We start from the raw sequence: 18,220 nt of genomic DNA on the forward strand, positions 1-18,220 counted from the left end.
CTTCTTTCTTTCTGTCTCTCTTTCTTTCTTTCTTTCTTTCTGTCTCTCTTTCTTTCTTTCTTTCTTTCTTTCCTTCTTTTATCAGTGGAGCTGTTTTCTGATGATTCTCCAATAAAATGCATTTCCTTAAATCAAGTTCTCCTTGTTTCTCTTTCAGGAACGATAGCCTACCTCTTCTTCACCAACCGTCACGAGGTCAGAAAGATGACTCTGGACAAAAGCGAGTACACCAGAGTGATCCCCCGTCTGAAGAACGTCGTGGCTCTCGACATCAACATGGCCTCCAAGGAGATCTACTGGTCGGACATCTCCCACAAGAAGATCTACAAGTGAGACCAAGAGAGAGAGAGAGACAGAGAGAGAGAGAGAGAGAGAGAGAGAGAGAGAGAGAAGAACCTGGATTAAGTTCTGTTCTGTTTTCCTTTAACTCCCGCCTGACTCAATCTCTCACTCTTCCCTCAGAGCTCCGATGGACTCGGCTGGCGACATCTCGCATCAAAGCGAAGTCGTCTGGAGCGGCGTTGATGCTCCTGAAGGGATCGCTTACGACTGGGTCCACGGGAACCTGTACTGGACCGACAGCATCCGCAGCACCATCTCCGTGGTGACCGCTGATGGGCAGCGCCGCAAAACTCTCTTCAGGCGAGACTTATCGAAACCACGCGCCATCGTGGTCGACCCCGAGCGCAAGTAAGACTAATGACCCACGCCCCCCTGAGTCCTGTTTTAATCAGTTTGTGTTAGACCCAAAATAATAAAAGTTCTCTGATGACACTTTACATGTAGACCCCCCTTCCACCAAGGAAACATTTCCTTTAAGCAGGTAGAAACCTCAGGCAGGACCAGGACCAGACTTATTAGTGAAGAACCAGCTGTCACAAATCCTAATAAATAGAGTTTTAACTGAATCCTGATCCCTGTCCTCCAGCTTCCTGTACTGGACCGACTGGGGGAATCCTGCCAAGATTGAGAAAGCAGGTCTGAACGGAGGAGACCGGACTCCCCTGGTCACCGACAACATCGAGTGGCCGAACGGGATCACGCTGGGTAAGCTCCGCCTTTCAGTTCTAATTCATATTTAACATACTTTGTTCATGCACATTTTTCCAAACTATAGCAAGTGTTATCTCAGCTTGTAGAGACTCAGGTCATAAAGTGCACCTGAACTCTTCGTAGTTCTATAATCCAGTGGATAAACACCAGAATGATTAACTTCAGCTAACAACAGATCCACAGTTTTGTTATTCTTCTAACTTTGTGAAGAACCTCCTCTAAGGAATTTTAAACCTCCTCTCAGGAATTTCTTACGATCCCATAATAAGTGAACGGTGTTCCTGTAGCTTTGTCCGTCTGAAGTGGATTAAAGTGTTTGGGTTTAGACGGTGTTATGACCTGAAATCAAGCAGAGTTATATCGGCTTTACAAACTTAAATATGCAGCACAGAGAGCAGAAACTCTGAAACAAAGGTAAACTTATACAGACAACAGACTGGTAGCTGCAGGTGGTGAAAGTTTTATGTCTTTAATGCATCTTATCAATCTGTATCAAAGTGTACCGAGCTTTATAAAGTGGGCCAGGTTGTGCTGCCAGCTCTTTTACTGCACACCTTTATGACTTCCTGCTGGCTCTGCTATTAGAGGTCGTTGACCCACCCACGAGGACAGATGAAGCACAAGTGTTTGAATCCTTAAAACTCAGGTGCTTTCTTTCTTTCTTTCTTTCTTTCTTTCTTTCTTTCCTTTCTTTCTTTCTTTCTTTCCTTTCTTTCTTTCTTTCTTTCTTTCTTTCTTTCTTTCCTTTCTTTCTTTCTTTCTTTCTTTCTTTCCTTTCTTTCCTTTCTTTCTTTCTTTCTTTCTTTCTTTCCTTTCTTTCTTTCTTTCCTTTCTTTCTTTCTTTCCTTTCTTTTCTTCCTTTTCTTTCTTTCTTTCTTTCTTTCTTTCTTTCCTTCCTTCCTTCTTCTTTTCTTTCTTTTTTTCTTTCCTTCCTTCCTTCTTCTTTTCTTCCTTTTTTTCTTTCCTTCCTTCCTTCCTTCCTTCCTTCCTTCCTTCCTTCCTTCCTTCCTTCCTTCCTTCCTTCCTTCCTTCCTTTCCTTCCTTCCTTCCTTCCTTCCTTCCTTCCTTCCTTCCTTCCTTCCTTCTTATTCCTTCCTTCTTTCTCTTTCTTTCTTTCTTTCTTTCTTTTTCTTTCCTTCCTTCCTTCCTTCCTTCCTTCCTTCCTTCCTTCCTTCCTTCATTCCTTCCTTCCTTCTTTTCTTTCTTTCTTTCTTTCTTTCTTTCTTTCCTTTCTTCCTTCCTTCCTTCCTTCCTTCCTTCCATCCTTCCTTCCTTCCTTCCTTCCTTCCTTCCTTCCTTCCTTCCTTCCTTCCTTCCTTCGTTAAATAAAGGGGTCTTATATGTAATCATGTCTCACCTGTTGACCCTGGTCCCTCTCCCCCCTCAGACCTGCTGAACCAGCGGCTCTACTGGGTGGACTCCAAGCTGCACACTCTCTCCAGTATTGACGTGGAGGGCGGTGGTCGTCGCACCATCATCTATGATGAAAACAGCCTGTCTCACCCTCTGGGTCTCACTGTGTTTGAGGTAGGTATCGACCACCTGCTGTTAGCATGTCAAACACAACATGTCAGAAGCTCCTCATAACACGCCTGAACTGTAGTGTTTATCTCCTGGTTGTTGAAGTTTGGTTGGACTTTGTGCTTCCAGGAACGAGTGTTCTGGACAGACGTCAGCAACAACGCCATCTTCAGTGCAAACAGGCTCACAGGTGATGACATCAGACCTGTAGCAGAGCACCTGTCGTCACCGGAGGACATTATCCTCTACCATAACCTCAAACAGCCTGCTGGTAAGAGACTGCACACACTCCTGCTGGGGATGTTGGGTACATGATCGTCTTTATTGTGCTCTGCTAAATGTTAACGTGACCTCCATAAGAATCTGAAACATGTGCAGCAGTTGACCCAGACTGAAAGAACAACCTGTTTCCATTGCAGGGAGGAACTGGTGCCAGGTATCTGTCTGTGAGTTCATGTGTCTGGCAGCTCCACAAGTGGGCAGACATCCCCCGAAATACACCTGCGTCTGTCCGGACAACATGATGCTGGCCCGGGACATGAGGACGTGTGTTCCTGGTGAGTCAGCTTTAAAAAAGAAAACACTCAAATCTCTCAAGTTGTTCTTCTTCTGACGCTCACTCTTCCTCCTCTGTTCGTATTTCATCAGCTGTTCCCACACCTGAACCCCCCACACCGCCTCAAGTTCCAGCAACCAACCCGCCCCCCCAGCCAGCAGTTCCACAAAGCACCACTCCCAAACCAAAGGTCCAAACCACGCAGAGACCCCAGCTCAGCACCACACCGAAGCCTCAGGTACGCACCACCGCAGCGCCAATCGTTACCACCAAAGCAGCAGCCAAGCCCGCCTTAAGAACCACCACCAAGCCTCCTGCAAGAACCACCACACCAGAACCCAGGACCCTGCCACCCAAGCCAACAGAGCCAAAGATTCTCCAGACCACCACGGAGGCTCCAGTCACCTCATCAGGCAAGTCCAAGTACCCCTGACTTTAAACTAAGTGTATTTATCATAGTTAATAATACCTCAGAGTCCTGATAGAGAACATAAAACTGACGTGCTGCACAGTTTCAGATCATCTTAGTTTTCTGTGTCGGCTTCTCGTGTTTTTGATATTTAATAAAATAACCCGACCTGAGTTTCAGCAAAACACGTCATGTGCTAACATTCAGGTCTTTTGGGTTTGAAGGTGCAACCCATGAAGACGTTACAAAAACAACGTCTCAGTAATTAAATATATATGCGAAAAAAAGCGATGCGTTGCGTTGCGATGCGAAGCGTTTCGAAGCATTTCATGGCAACACATTACGATGCGTTGCGAAGCATTGCATGGCAACGCATTGCATGGCAACGCATTACGATGCGTTGCGATGCGTTGCGATGCGTTGCGATGCGTTGCGATGCGTTGCGATGCGTTGCGATGCATTGCGATGCGTTTCGAAGCATTTCATGGCAACACATTACGATGCGTTGCGATGCGTTGCGAAGCATTGCGATGCGAAGCATTGCATGGCAACACATTACGATGCGTTGCGATGCGAAGCATTGCGATGCGAAGCATTGCGATGCGAAGCATTGCATGGCAACGCATTACGATGCGTTGCGAAGCATTGCGATGCGTTGCAATGCGTTGCGATGCATTGCGATGCGTTGCAATGCATTGCGATGCGTTGCAATGCATTGCGATGCGTTGCGAAGCGTTTCGATGCGAAGCATTTCATGGCAACACATTACGATGCGTTGCGATGCGTTGCGATGCGTTGCGATGCGTTGCGATGCGTTGCGATGCGTTGCGATGCGTTGCAATGCGTTGCGATGCGTTGCGATGCGTTGCGATGCGTTGCGATGCATTGCGATGCGTTTCGAAGCATTTCATGGCAACACATTACGATGCGTTGCGATGCGTTGCGAAGCATTGCGATGCGAAGCATTGCATGGCAACACATTACGATGCGTTGCGATGCGAAGCATTGCGATGCGAAGCATTGCGATGCGAAGCATTGCGATGCGAAGCATTGCGATGCGAAGCATTGCATGGCAACGCATTACGATGCGTTGCGAAGCATTGCGATGCGTTGCAATGCGTTGCGATGCATTGCGATGCGTTGCAATGCATTGCGATGCGTTGCAATGCATTGCGATGCATTGCGATGCGTTGCGAAGCGTTTCGATGCGAAGCATTTCATGGCAACACATTACGATGCGTTGCGATGCGTTGCGATGCGTTGCGATGCGTTGCGATGCGTTGCAATGCGTTGCGATGCGTTGCAATGCGTTGCGTTGCGATGCGTTGCGATGCGTTGCGATGCGTTGCAATGCGATGCGTTGCGATGCGTTGCGATGCGTTGCGTTGCGATGCGTTGCGAAGCAATGCATGGCAACACATTACGATGCGTTGCAATGCGTTGTGATACGATGCGAAGCCTTGCCCTGCAAAGCGTTGCAATGCGTTGCGCTTGGTATGTTTCGTATCATCCTGTCTCGTTTTCGTGTCTTATCTTGTCGTTACGTTGCGTGTATCGTATCCTTTTATCTCCGATCTTTCGTATCGTCTTTTTGTGTTCATGGCGTATCTCTTCATATCGTTCCGTTCCATTATTGAAATATGAGTATGGTATCTTTTCTTGTATCATGTTACATCATGTTTCCAGGACTCTTCTGGATTCTGTTCGGGGACTTTTCTAAATGAAATAAAACATTGACCTGTTCTGGGAGCTGATGTCGTGTCGTCTTATCAGACACCAAAACATGTTTTTCCTCTGCTGAACTCTCAGGGTTTGTTTTGGGGACACAGCTGGACTCAAACATACGCGGTCTATACCTTTTTTAGGTCAGTGGGGTGTTTCATGGAACAGAAGCAGCGCGGTCACGTCGGTGCGTTGCCCTCAGACTCACACAACCTAAAGCTTCGTGTATCATTAACTTCTTTGTTGTTGCTCTTCCCTTCAGACTCCAGACCGGATTTTGCAGCAGTCGTACCCAACACGGCCTCCACCACCCCGCTGGCCCTCTACATAATCTTACCTCTGGGTGAGTTTCCTCCCTGACAGTTCAAGAGTCTGAAACATGAACTATAATAACTGAAGCATCTTTAATTCATCATGTCTCTTTATTCTTTGTCTTTATAGCGATCATGTGTATGGTGGCTGTCGGTGGAGTCCTGCTTTGGAGGAACTACAGGCTCAAGAACACCAACACCATCCACTTTGACAACCCGGTCTATCAGAAAACCACAGAGGACCAGGTCCACATTTGGAGGAGCCACAGCCCGGACGGTTACTCGTACCCAAAAGTGAGTCCCATCTTCAACACGGGCAGATTGAACTCACCTTCCCCTCCTTTTTGAGAAGCTTTGTTTTGTTTTATTAGCATCATGTTCTGACTGACGTCCATGTTTCCTGTTTTATCAGAGACAAGCTGTGAGCTTGAACGAAGAGGCAGACAACCCGGCCTTCACAGAGAACTGATAAAGCCAAGCCGAGCGGAGAGAGAGGAGTCTTGATGATAAGCTACCTTAGAGGTCCTTTTGCATTCTTACCTCACACTGCACAAAGAAAAGGGAGTCTAAGCCAGGATGAGACAAGCTGAAACCACTATATCCTCACAGACACACAAGCAAGCGCTCTACAGGGAACCAGGGTCGGACCTCACTGTCAGGTTGCACCTTTTCTTCCATCAGGTTAACAACAGATCCTCAACTAATCAAACCAAATCAACAGACAATCTTTTTTTTACCTGTTCTACACGTGATGATAGCGAACAGGAACACCGCGTCACACGAAAGCCAATATGTGTCTTTGTTTGCATGCGTCTGTTCAACTGAGCTCTTATAACACTGAACTGTGAACGTCCTTTCACTCTCTGAGGTAGAAGTCACAAATGAGTGTTGTAAATATCGCTGTTTAGAATGTTTTTATTTGTGTTCGTGGAACAGTATGAATGTCCGTATGATGAATATGAATTTATAGCAACCAGCTAGCTGAGCTAAGTCCAGAGATGGAGGGAAGCAGGAGGAGAAAGTGAGGCTAGTTCTGTCCAAAAGAAATGAGAAACACAAGAAATACTCTCGTAAACATTCCTCCATGAGATTTAACATCGAACAGGACCACACGACTGAGCCAGGCTAGCTAGCAACTCTTGTTTCCACTTTTCATGCTAAGCTAAGCTAAGCTAAGCTAAGCTAAACTATTTCTGGGTTTATGTACATATCCACCTCACAGATATGAAATGCTACCAAACTTCTCGAAGGCTTAAAAAATGAGCTACACCCGTTTTATGAAACGTGGCGCTCTTCCTTTGACTGTGAACCTGAAGCTAAGAGCGAGCTAACCCACATTAGCATTGAAAATAATTGTTTTTATACTATTTTTATCAAATATATATATTCCATATTTTGTTTGTGAACAGAATGCAACATGTAGTTGGTGGATTTTGATACCTTCAGGCAAAGCTTCCAGCTCTTCCCCACTTTCAAGGCTTTATGCAAAACTGGCTATGCTAACGTAATCTGGCGTTAGCTTCTTGCAATATCAATCTTCTCATCTAAAGACTGGTTTATACTTCTGCGTCTCCCCAACGCAGCAGGAGCTGACACGGACATGAACCCCACATACTTGTGCGTTGATGTGTCCGTGTCACGCTGCAGTTCTCCTCCCAAACTCTAGAGGGCAGTGTGGTCTCTCTGATAGCCGGTCGCCTCCTTCCGGCCCCGCTACGATCTCTTTTTCCTTTTCCTCAGAGATTCAGAGCGTGTTCTGTTAATCTACAGCTGATACATGTTGCTGTTTATCATACAGACGAAGACAGTGATAGAGAGGAGGAGATGAAATACACGGCCGATGAGCGGGGATCCCAGAAGTCCTGTAAAAGCGGGAAACACAAATCCACCTAGCGGACCAATCACAGGGCGTATAGTTACATTTTGGAGGAGGTGCACGTCAGCTAACGACATAGGCCTCTGCGTACGTACAGGAGCTATGCAAACCTCCGGCGTAAGCTACACCGTCGATTTGATGCAGAAGTATAAATCAGTCTTAGCAGATATGAAATGTTACCAAACATCTAAAAAGGTCTTGAAAAATGAGCTACACCCGTTTTATGAAACGTGGCGCTCTTCCTTTGACTGTGAACCTGAAGCTAAGAGCGAGCTAGCCCACGTTAGCATTGAAAATAATTGTTTTATACTATTTTTTTATCAAATCTATATATTCCATATTTTGTTTGGGAACAGAATACGACATGTTGTTGGTGATGGTTGGTGGATTTTGATACCTTCAGGGAAAGAGGCTGTTCCCCTCTTTCAAGGCTTTAAGCAAAACTTCATGCGACATCAATCTTCTGATCTGACTCTGAGCCAAGACAGGGAATGAGTATTTGTCAGACTCCTCTCTATCCAAGCTGTACTTTTGTCCCAACAGAACAGAGGTGTCTTAAGTAAGCTAACTTAAATAGAAATTTTGGGTATCTTTACTTTACTGGAGTAGTTATTTTTCAGCCGACTTTTTACTTCTTCTCCTTACATTTTAGAAACAGCCTTGATTCTCTTATTTCATTTCAGATTGTCATCTTTAAAAAAAACAGAAAAACAAAAAACATATCCTGATAAATCACCATCCGGATAGAGGCCAAGTTTCTTACTCATTACACTAATGGTATTAATAGTGTCTTAATGAAGTAATCAAACATTTTGGCGAGCTTAGATTACTTTGAAGTGATCTAGCCTTCATGTTGAGTAAGACCCTGTTAGTCCACACCAGCAGTTCCAGGTCTTGAATGTGTCTTGGATCTTGATGCTTGGATGTACATTTCCATTCCAATGAAGACAACATGTCTGTGAAGTTTGACTTTTTGCACCGTTAAAATACTTAAAGGCAACATGTCATCATATCCTCCGCTCCATGAAACACATTAATGCTCTTTAATGTGTTTGCATTTTACTAAAATGAGTTTATTTTCAATGGGCATGAACGCAACTGAAACAGGTGCAATCCAAATATTTCAACATGAACATATTAATATAACATTATAGTCATTATGGCCTTTAGAACATGTGTTTTTGGGAGGTGGGGTCGTGCACTATAGGCTCCTGTGGTGCAGTCTAAGCTTTTGTCCTTAAAGGCATTTTTCCCCTTACATTACTTTTATACTTGAAGAAGTTTTGAAACCTTTTACATTTTAACTTGAGTAAAAAACTTGAGTTGATACTTCAACTTCTACAGAAGTCTTTTTAAACCCTAGTATCTCGACTTCTACCTGTGACTTTATGTGAAACACGAACTCCTCGTGAGTTCACCTGCATGACCTCAATAAGACTTTGAGTTTTAAACCAGCGACTGCCTCAGTAATGGAGAGAATATATCATCCAAAGGGACCTAAAGACGCTGCTGTAGCTGACCTTAAAGAAAACCCCTGACACTCAGTGTTCAGCCTTGATTTATCCTGTGTTCAGTGATGGCCTTCAGCCTCCCCATGTGGTCACAACACGCTCCCAGCTGCTGTCAGGAGGCGAGTTTCAGCCCCTCTCCTGATTTGTTGACGGGCCGTCTGTACATCGGGGAGCCTCCTTTAAATTCACCCTCCCCTCCTGGGAGGGCCGACGCATTCCTGAAGACTGGAAAGCTTTGAAGCAACCACGTGTGACCAATCGGGTCAATGCTACTGCTCTGTGTTTATTTACATCCTCCCTCAGGACCAGAACTTGAACTTGCCTTACACCAGCATTCCTTACAGAAGAAAGCCACGTGCCTCATGGCGGGGGGTTCAAACACAGTGCCCGGATGTTGTCGCGTGTTCAGCTGTACAGTTAAAAAGCGTGTGCCTTGTTAGAAACATGTTGTGTTCACTTGTTCATGTTGGTGCTGTTGAACTCAGTGAGTCTGTATAAAGTCAGAGAGTCTGTTTATGTGCAGTATGTGTGACAGCGATCAGAGACAGAGTTATTGTATGACCGGTTGAAGGACCTTTAATGAGAAACATTGATTCGTGCTCGGGGAGCGGTACAGTCCTTTCACACTCAGACTAACAGTGCACGTTGATTGTGTAAATATAATGTTCATAAATGTAAATATTTGTTCCTCTGTGTGTGTGTTTTGTAATATCAGTGTTCTAGACTTTGTTGTAAACTTTGGACATTTGATGTACATAAATAAATGCTTCTATTTATTATAGATTCACTGCTGTGTGGCCTCACTGTATCAACACTTACAGTCTCTGTTAGCTGTTAGCATGACTTTCTCATGCAGTCTGTTTCAGCTTGTTAGCATTAGCTTAGCTATAGAACTTTAAGCTAACTATTTAATGATCACCTTAGCTAACTATTTCATCTGAGTTCAGCTACTATTAGATAACTTTAACAACTTGGAGTCCTAATTCAACTTTTTAACCCTCCTGTCATGTTCGTATCTCAGGGACAGCAACAATGTTCCTGGGTCAATTTGACCCGGGGCTTATTTAATTATCCAAAAGTGTCAGAAACCCAAAAAATCCCAATAAACATTTTTAAATCTCATTTTTAACTCCATTACTGACCATTTAAATCAATATTTAGTCCATTGGTGTTCTTTAAATCTCACAGATCATGGTTCAGTGAGGAGAACTCCTTTTTAATGAAAATTAATGTTAAAACTTTTTTAAATGTACATTGGAAAGACCTAAATATATATACAATAGTTTTACATAACAAAGATTTTTTTATATTTGATTTTGAATTTTGATTTTGCTGCCCAGATGTTTAGGCTGTTTTCAGCAGGTTTTGAAGACATATACTACTTCAAATGTGAAATGAACCATTTTGATTTTATATGTTGATTTCACATATTAAACCAAGCAAAGACGTTTCATACTGAAAAAATACTTTTTATTTTTTTTATTTTTGAACTTTAAAAAGGGTCAATTTGACCCACAACATAACAGGAGGGTTAAACTACCTAATAACTGAGTTATTTCACTTTCTACTTTTGATCCTGTAACATGCTAACTGTTAGCACTGTTAGCCCAATACTTTTATCATTTCAATAATTACACAAATATTATTTAGTATTATTTACAGTGTCTCTCTGTAACTGAAAGCCAACTTTAAAGGCCCTGTGAGGAGTTTTGAACTGGCTGAGAAACAGACTGAAAATGATACTGATGCCTCTTTATGACCTTCAATAGCAAACAAGACCATCAGCAGCAACACTGACACCTTCTCTGTTGTAATTTTTAATGCCTGAAACTGCCCTGGGGGGGTAGGTGTAGGACCAGATGATGGACATCTTGGTTCAGAAACATCCTTTATTTGACTGTTTTCATGGAAAATAATCACATTGCCTGATAAAGTTGACAGTTGAACACAACAGGATGAGGCTTTTGTTGAAAACACTACTTTTGCATGTATAGGACAAGAGATAAGAGGTATCACTTTGTCCACAAGGGGGGCGCCAGAATCGATACAAAACAAAAGTTCCTCACAGCAGCTTTAATTGCTTATTTGTATTCTCACTTTAAATTATTTAAGTTGTTTACTTGCACACTTTAAGCTAGCAATTTTAGCTGTCACAATTTGCTATTTCATAATTTTGTTTATGTTTAAAGCTTTTCCCTTTTTTTTAAATATTGGTGTAAATCACACAATATTACTCAAAAATGTTAAGGACAAATTAAGTCAAAACTATTGGACTGAAAACAACTTTTCCACTTTATTGTTTTTTAAATACTGAAGTTGAACTTTAGTCCAACTCGGCTAAAATGTGAATTTTTATTATAACAAAAATATGGATATTATATCGGAGGTCAAAGTATCGCGATATGTTGCTGTATTGATATTTTTTCACACCTCTAGTCTTTATATAACTCGTGACTTTTTGTTTGATGTATCAACAGTTTACATTTGCGTTAGCTAACATTTTAAAATGCTAATCATCCGCCTCCTGTAATGGTATTAGCTGTTCAGTTTCATCTGTTAGCACAGGGGTTCATGAGATATCTTCTAGAATGTTTATTTCTTTTAATTATCTAAAAATAATACATTTAACCCGTTACAGTAAAACAATTATGGACAATAATAGTATCTTAACTTAAAATAAAACCCTGAAAATAGAAAGTGTAATGAGTTTTCTGCCTTTCTTTATTTCCAGATGACTCCTAAGTTTAGGGTTAGCATCAGTAGCAGCAGGTTCATTCATAACACACAGGAAACACAGACACATGCTCATATAGGGAGGGTCATTTTCTGCAGACCAGCTAAATGAAGACACATTAAATCACTCTGAGGGACAGGGGGGGGTCGAGAGTCTTTGGCATCTATATTTTTGGGGGTCGTGGGCTGAAAAGTTTGGGAACCCCTGTGTTAGTCTGTTACTTTAAGCTCATTATTTCAGTGTTTTTAGCATTAAGCTAACTTCTTCAAATGAATCTATTTGTTTGGGGCTGACCTTTCAACTAAAAGCCATCCCATTAGAGATTGTGTTGATTTCAGTTTAGCAGGACTAATGTCAAATAGAGTAGTCGTGATCTATTTCTTACTTTTTAAGAAACGTCTAACTTATAAATATATATATTAATAGATGTTAGTAGTATAGTGTGTTCTGATTGTAGTATGTGGGTCAAAGCCACGTCTTGCTCTCCTCTCTTTGTTGTTCTGAGCGAGTTGGCTCAAGAACACGACAGATGAGAGGGTTTTGAAAAACACTGAGCAGCAGAGTATTCCCTTGTTTCCATCCTGCAGCTTTGGTATGCAGACGGCAGAAGACGTGAAGTGAGGCCTTTTTTTGGCCTCTTGTTATTTTGACAGGGGGGGTCGGGCTGTGCTTTTGTAGCTCTTCCGTGGAAAGCGAGCCCTTTTTCTGGGAAGGTCAGGTGGTCACATTGAGAGGCTGAACCACACACGTTTTCCCCCTAAATCTCCCTCACTGAGAAAAACACGGTGAGGGTGGTGTGCAGACGTCTCTGGAGTGTTTCTGTTTATTTACACATTAAAGTAAATATATCAACCGAGGCAGACCGGAGAGAAAGACTTAATGATTGACTAAAACATAAATACATTAACTCCTATAAGAAGGTGATATGTAGGGGTTTTAACATTTTGAGGATTTTTAGTATTGAAAAGTATTGTGTCATTGATCATAACCTTTTAAAAGTAAACTTAAGACTTACCTTTTTAATCTAGCTTTTAATGTGAAGTAATTTATTTTAGCCCTGGACTGCATTATCAGTATCATTATTAATATTATTTTTATTATTATATTATTTTATTATCATTTTTACTATTTTTATCATTATTATCTAAACCATTGTTTTAACATGTATTTATTTATCTTATTTATTTATTGTGTTCACCTGATCTAGTTAACTCTACCTTATTTTTAACTTTTATTTTCACTCTTACTTATTTTATTAATTTTACTGTGTTGATTTTCTTTTCTTTTTTAAGTATTTCTTCTTTTTTCATGCCTTCTATAATTTTACCATTGCTGTTGTTTTCTTACTGTCTGTTACTCTGTGAAGCACTTTGGGCTACATGTTTCTATGTATGAAAGGTGCTTTATAAATAAAGTTGAGTTGAGTTGAGTTAACCATTTTACTTCTTTCAAATATTTTTATTGTGAAGCAAACGGAGTATCAATCTTTAGTTAATACAATGCTTCAATGTTTTGGAACATTAAAGCTGCTGTGAGGAACTTTTGTTTTGTATAGATTCTGGCGCCCCCTTATGGACAAAGCGATACCTCTTATCTCTTTTCCTATACGTGCAAAAGAAGTGTTTTCAACAAAAGCCTCATCCTGTTGTCTTTTAACAGTCAACTTTATCAGGCAATGTGATTATTTTCCATGAAAACAGTCAAATAAAGGATGTTTCTGAAGCAAGATATCCATCATCTGGTCTGACACCTACCCCCTCTGAGTGGTTTCAGGCATTAAACATTACAACAGAGAAGGTCTCAGTGTTGCTGCTGATGGTCTTGTTTGCTATTGAAGGCCATAAAGAGGCATCAGTATCATTTTCAGTCTGTTTCTCAGCCAGTTCAAAACTCCTCACAGGGCCTTTAATACAACAACCAGGGTTCCCAAGCGTCCTGGAAAAACTGGAAAACCTGGAAAACAGTTGACCAGTTTTCCAGTCCTGGAAAACACCTGGAAAATAATTCCAACATGACTGTGTGTGATCTAACAAGGTTAAAAAAACACATCCCCATTCAACATTTGTGGCCATTTTTGTCACTCAGATCTATTTAGGTCATTAAAGCTCTGATCCTCTGATTATTATTATATATTTATTATCTCAGTAAGACAGCTTCCTGAGTCCTTTGCAGCTCTTTTGTTTTTTATTTAGCTAATTTTATATTTTTTGAGAAAAGAGAAAGCTGAGATGAGAGTTGCTCATCATTGTTACTTGGTTGCACTAATAAAGTGAAGTGCTGTACATCTGTGGTTGCATTGTTCTATAATCAATTTGCCATCATTTTTAATCATGTAAGAGATGATTTCATGGATAGCCATAGACTGCATGTCTTCAATGTAGACTTCCACTGAGAGGAACATATTAGACTATTTAGGGAACTAAATTTAGACTGTCATACCAGCTTGATCATCACTGAAAAATGTCCTGGAAAAGAGTGGGAACCCTGAACAACAAATGAGTAAATACATGAAAAGACAATAAAATGATAAATAAAGTAAAATCAACTAAATGAATAAGTCTTTCCCCGACCCGACCCGCCCACCCAGCGCTATTTAGACTGTCCTACTTCCTGTTTCAAGAAGGAACTAATTGGTTCCCACATCCTAACCATTTTAAGCACAAACACCATGTGTGATTTAAAAGTGATCTCCTCTAATATCAGGTAAGATGGATTTAAAGTGGCACACCACCACGTACATGATGCCATCTCGTCCATGTGGGGGCTTTAATCGTGCAACAGGCTATCAGAGCAGAGAGGGAAAACAAACCACATTCTGACCTCACCAATCTGTGGTCAGACCTGAAGTTAGGCGGGTCACGTGCAAAGTTCAAGGCCGGGAGAGAGCGGAAGTGTTGGGCGATAACAGGGAGGAGATGCAGTGACACATGGAAAGGTAAACAGATAAGGAAACTAGTGGTTCATGTTCACTTTGAGGAAAATCTGACGTGATAAGAGACGTTAAAACAGCAATCTTTGGCGTCATCGTGTATTTCAACATTTACATTTTGTTGTAGTTTCTTGTAAATACATGAATTATTCAAACTGTTATCCAGGCGTGTAAACATCCCACATTCATGACATGTCTAATCAGAGTCCAGCATATTTCACCCAGTTTTCCTGACCTGACAGTGTGAGGCTACCTCATCACCCCGCTCACCTGATCCAACGTCAACAGAAGCAGAGAGGTCAGGTGTACAGTCACCGGTCCGTCTCTGACCTTTACTCAGACTGCGTGTTGTTGGCGTCCAGAGATCATCAGATCAGCCTCCTCTGTGGGTGAGCACACACTACTGACCGGACAACCGCTTGACCAACATACCCACGGTATTTAATCACAGATGTTCACTGATGATAAGAAGTCGGTAGAACTTCTCAGAATCCGACGCAGACATCACATCTCTTTCATTTTGGTCCCTCAGAGACATGTTAGATTCTCTATTCACTTGTTTCTGGGATCCTTTCAGGAGAACTACATCAAGGATTGTGGTTTTTGAATGGACAGGGTCAAAGAAGGCAAATAGAAAGGAACAGAATGGAACCAAATGGAACAGAACAGAAGCCTTAACTGTCAGTCTGCAATGAACATCAACATTTAAGAAGATGACATTCAAGCTTCTGCAGTAACAAAGCAAACATGCATTCAAATTAAACACTATAACATATATACAACATGCTGTAAACATAGACTGTATAAAGAAAGGACGTAGTCTCCATGACGTCACCCATCTGTTTTGACGCCAATCGGCGGCGGCAGCCATATTGGAAATGTTGAACTCAGCCTAACTTCTGTTGAGCTAGTGTGAGGTAAAGAGGCGGGCTTTGAGCCTCCTCGCTAACAGCTACAGCGTTCCCCCGTACAGTGACTCTGTTTTTTGAACCAGACCTGTAAACATGTTTATTTCTGCTGTAAAGATCGTCTTCTTTGAATGGGTGTGTATGTGGTTTCCTGTGTTTCTGCAGCCAGCCTCTAGTGGACGCTTGATGAACTGCAGTTTTTTTCACTTCGCCATTGGCTTCAATCCTCGCGGCTGGAGGTTGCCGTTTGATTGTAGATAATCGGGGCGGCTGTGGATCAGTGGGTAGAGTCGGTCGTCTATCAATGGGAAGGTTGGCGGTTTGATCCCAGCTCCGGCAGTCACATGCCGAAGTGTCCTTGAGCAAGACACTGAACCCCAAATTGCTCCCTCTGTTGTTCAGAGGTGTGTGAATGTGTATGAATGGAATCAGCTAATACTGATGGTCTCTTACTACATAGCAGCCTCTACCATCAGTGAGTGAATGGGTATGAATGGATGAATGTGACGAGTAGTGTAAAAGTGCTTTGAGTGGTCAGACTAGAAAACAGCTATATAAGTACAAGTCCATTTACCATTTACCATATTACACAGTAGATAGACGTTTATTTTTATCATAGACGTAGTATCCCTGATGTCACCCGTCTGTTTCTGAAGCGCTGTTTTGAGGCCAATTGGTGGCGGTGGCGGCCATATTGCTGCTGTCGAGCGAGTGTGACGTCAAGGGGCGGATTTTGAGCCTCCTCGCCAACAACTATGTGTTCCCGCCTGTCAATCAAGTCAGCTGTGCCTCTCATTGGAAGACTCGTAATCTCAATATCTTTGAAATTGCTGCGTTATGAATAAATCCCCCCCCCTCACAGTGTGTGCCGATTGCGAAATGATCTATCCAGACTCCACTCATCTTTTTTTGAATCAGGCTGTAAACATGTTTATTTCTGCTGTACAGATCGTCTTCTTTGAATGGGTGTGTATGTGGTATCCGGCACTTCCAGAGCCAGCCTCTAGTGGACACTCAAGGAACTGCTGTCTTTAACACTTCCTCATTGGCTTCAGTTCTCAAGGCCAGAGGTTGCCGCTTCGCTGGAAATACCAAATAATGTACAATTCAAATGTAATTTCTACTTCCTGTAACAAATGTAACACATTCTAGAATGTATGTTGTAAGTGAATAATGTATACTTCATTGTAGATAATCAATAATGCTCAGCAGATAGACGTATGTGTTTCCACACAGTTTGAACCCTTGGTGAGAGTGTTTACATCAGAGGTGTAATCTGCTGGCTCCATGGCGTCAGAGTTATTAAACTGTGTGACTTGCTGGATGTCTTCGGTCCATGTTTTGGATCATTTCTTAGTAGGTCACGTTTATTTTGGACGCTCCTCTCGGTCCTTTTAGGTTTGCTGTAACAGGCTGTGTATGTCAGCTGTGTCGTCTCATCTATCACACCTTGTTCCCTTCTCTCTCCCTGCGTGGTGTAAACATCCTCTCTGCTGATCCGGGGGAGGAGAGGCGTCCCGTTCTGATTCTGCAAACAGATCCTTACCTGTAGCAGGAAATATTTGTGACCCTTTGATTTGTTGGTGAGTCATCCTTCGTCATACTTTGGACAAGTGGGGCGAGTCCAGGCCTGAAGTATTTACCTACATATGGATCTGCTTCTCTGTGGACGTCACGGAGCACCTGAAGCTCATGTGGTCTTTAAATTCTGGACTGATACAGAAGAAAATACTACTGTGGACATATTTAGAGCTGAAAACACATCTTTGAATAAGAAGTTTGTTACTTTTAGTGTTGCAAGTTTAATATTAAAGGTGACATATCATGCCAAATGGACTCTTTAATGGTTCTCTCCCTGAAATCTGTGTCCCTGTCTACAAACCCCCTGAAAAGTCAAAGAATCCATTCTGCCCCTGTTCTGATTTCTCCACCTTTCTGTAAATGTGTGCTGAAACCAGCCGTTTCAGTTTTCAGTGTTTTTCATACGTCACAACGCCATCCGGTCTGTAACAGGAAGTCAGAGCTCGGAGCTTGTTCAGCCCATAGACTGTATAAAATACAACTCAACCCCTCCTCCGTTTTTCATTCCCTGCACACATGTGTGCTAACAAGGAGCTTAGGAGGGAGGCATGCTAGTTGTAGGCTGTCTTAATAAACACAAAGGTCGCTTTGACTCCCCACGTCTGCAGATTTGAAGATCTAGTGGATGATTTTTAGTTTGCATGGAAAAGTGCTAGCGCTAGTTAGCATAGCCACATAGCTACATGTTGGTAGCTGTGTACCAAGACACACGTCGACATGCTGACAAATAAAACAACAAGAAACACTAAATCTGTGACCAATGGTTCAGAAAGGTCCTGCTGCAGGCGCCTCTCCGTCAGGATCAGATTCTGGATCAGATTCAGAGGGTTGAAGTAACGCGGGTCTGTGAGCGGCCGTGTATATTCAGCCAACATGTAAACATTAGATCAACGTGCTGGACAGCCGAGGCCACACCCACTTCCTGAGGGGGCGTGGTCAGAGAGAAAACAGACTGTTCTGAGGAGGACTGAAGAAGAGGGTTTTTCAGGCAGACCAAAATCTGATTTCAAAGTGTTTTTTTGAGCATAAACTTTAAAGACATGTTTTGGGGACCTCTTAGACCAATATATGATGATGAAAAAAGCGTGATATGTCACCTTTAATATAGT

At 42.2% G+C, this 18,220-nt stretch overlaps 1 protein-coding gene across 1 annotated transcript in view; it reads left to right on the forward strand.

Annotated features, from left to right (window-relative positions):
• The window catches only part of LOC117809454 (low-density lipoprotein receptor 1-like), a 10,980-nt gene extending 1,242 nt beyond the window's left edge, over nucleotides 1–9,738 (forward strand). Inside the window, exons 2-11 of the mRNA XM_034679010.1 lie at nucleotides 158–329; nucleotides 463–690; nucleotides 929–1,047; nucleotides 2,441–2,580; nucleotides 2,704–2,845; nucleotides 2,994–3,131; nucleotides 3,223–3,543; nucleotides 5,524–5,604; nucleotides 5,703–5,866; nucleotides 5,985–9,738. Of these exons, the coding sequence (XP_034534901.1) occupies nucleotides 158–329; nucleotides 463–690; nucleotides 929–1,047; nucleotides 2,441–2,580; nucleotides 2,704–2,845; nucleotides 2,994–3,131; nucleotides 3,223–3,543; nucleotides 5,524–5,604; nucleotides 5,703–5,866; nucleotides 5,985–6,041 (1,562 nt within the window). The 3' untranslated portion in view covers nucleotides 6,042–9,738. The remainder of the gene's footprint in view (nucleotides 1–157; nucleotides 330–462; nucleotides 691–928; nucleotides 1,048–2,440; nucleotides 2,581–2,703; nucleotides 2,846–2,993; nucleotides 3,132–3,222; nucleotides 3,544–5,523; nucleotides 5,605–5,702; nucleotides 5,867–5,984) is intronic.
• The last annotated feature ends 8,482 nt before the right edge of the window (nucleotides 9,739–18,220 follow it).

The sequence above is a fragment of the Notolabrus celidotus genome, unplaced genomic scaffold, assembly GCF_009762535.1.
Source record: "Notolabrus celidotus isolate fNotCel1 unplaced genomic scaffold, fNotCel1.pri scaffold_293_arrow_ctg1, whole genome shotgun sequence".
Lineage (NCBI taxonomy): Eukaryota > Metazoa > Chordata > Actinopteri > Labriformes > Labridae > Notolabrus > Notolabrus celidotus.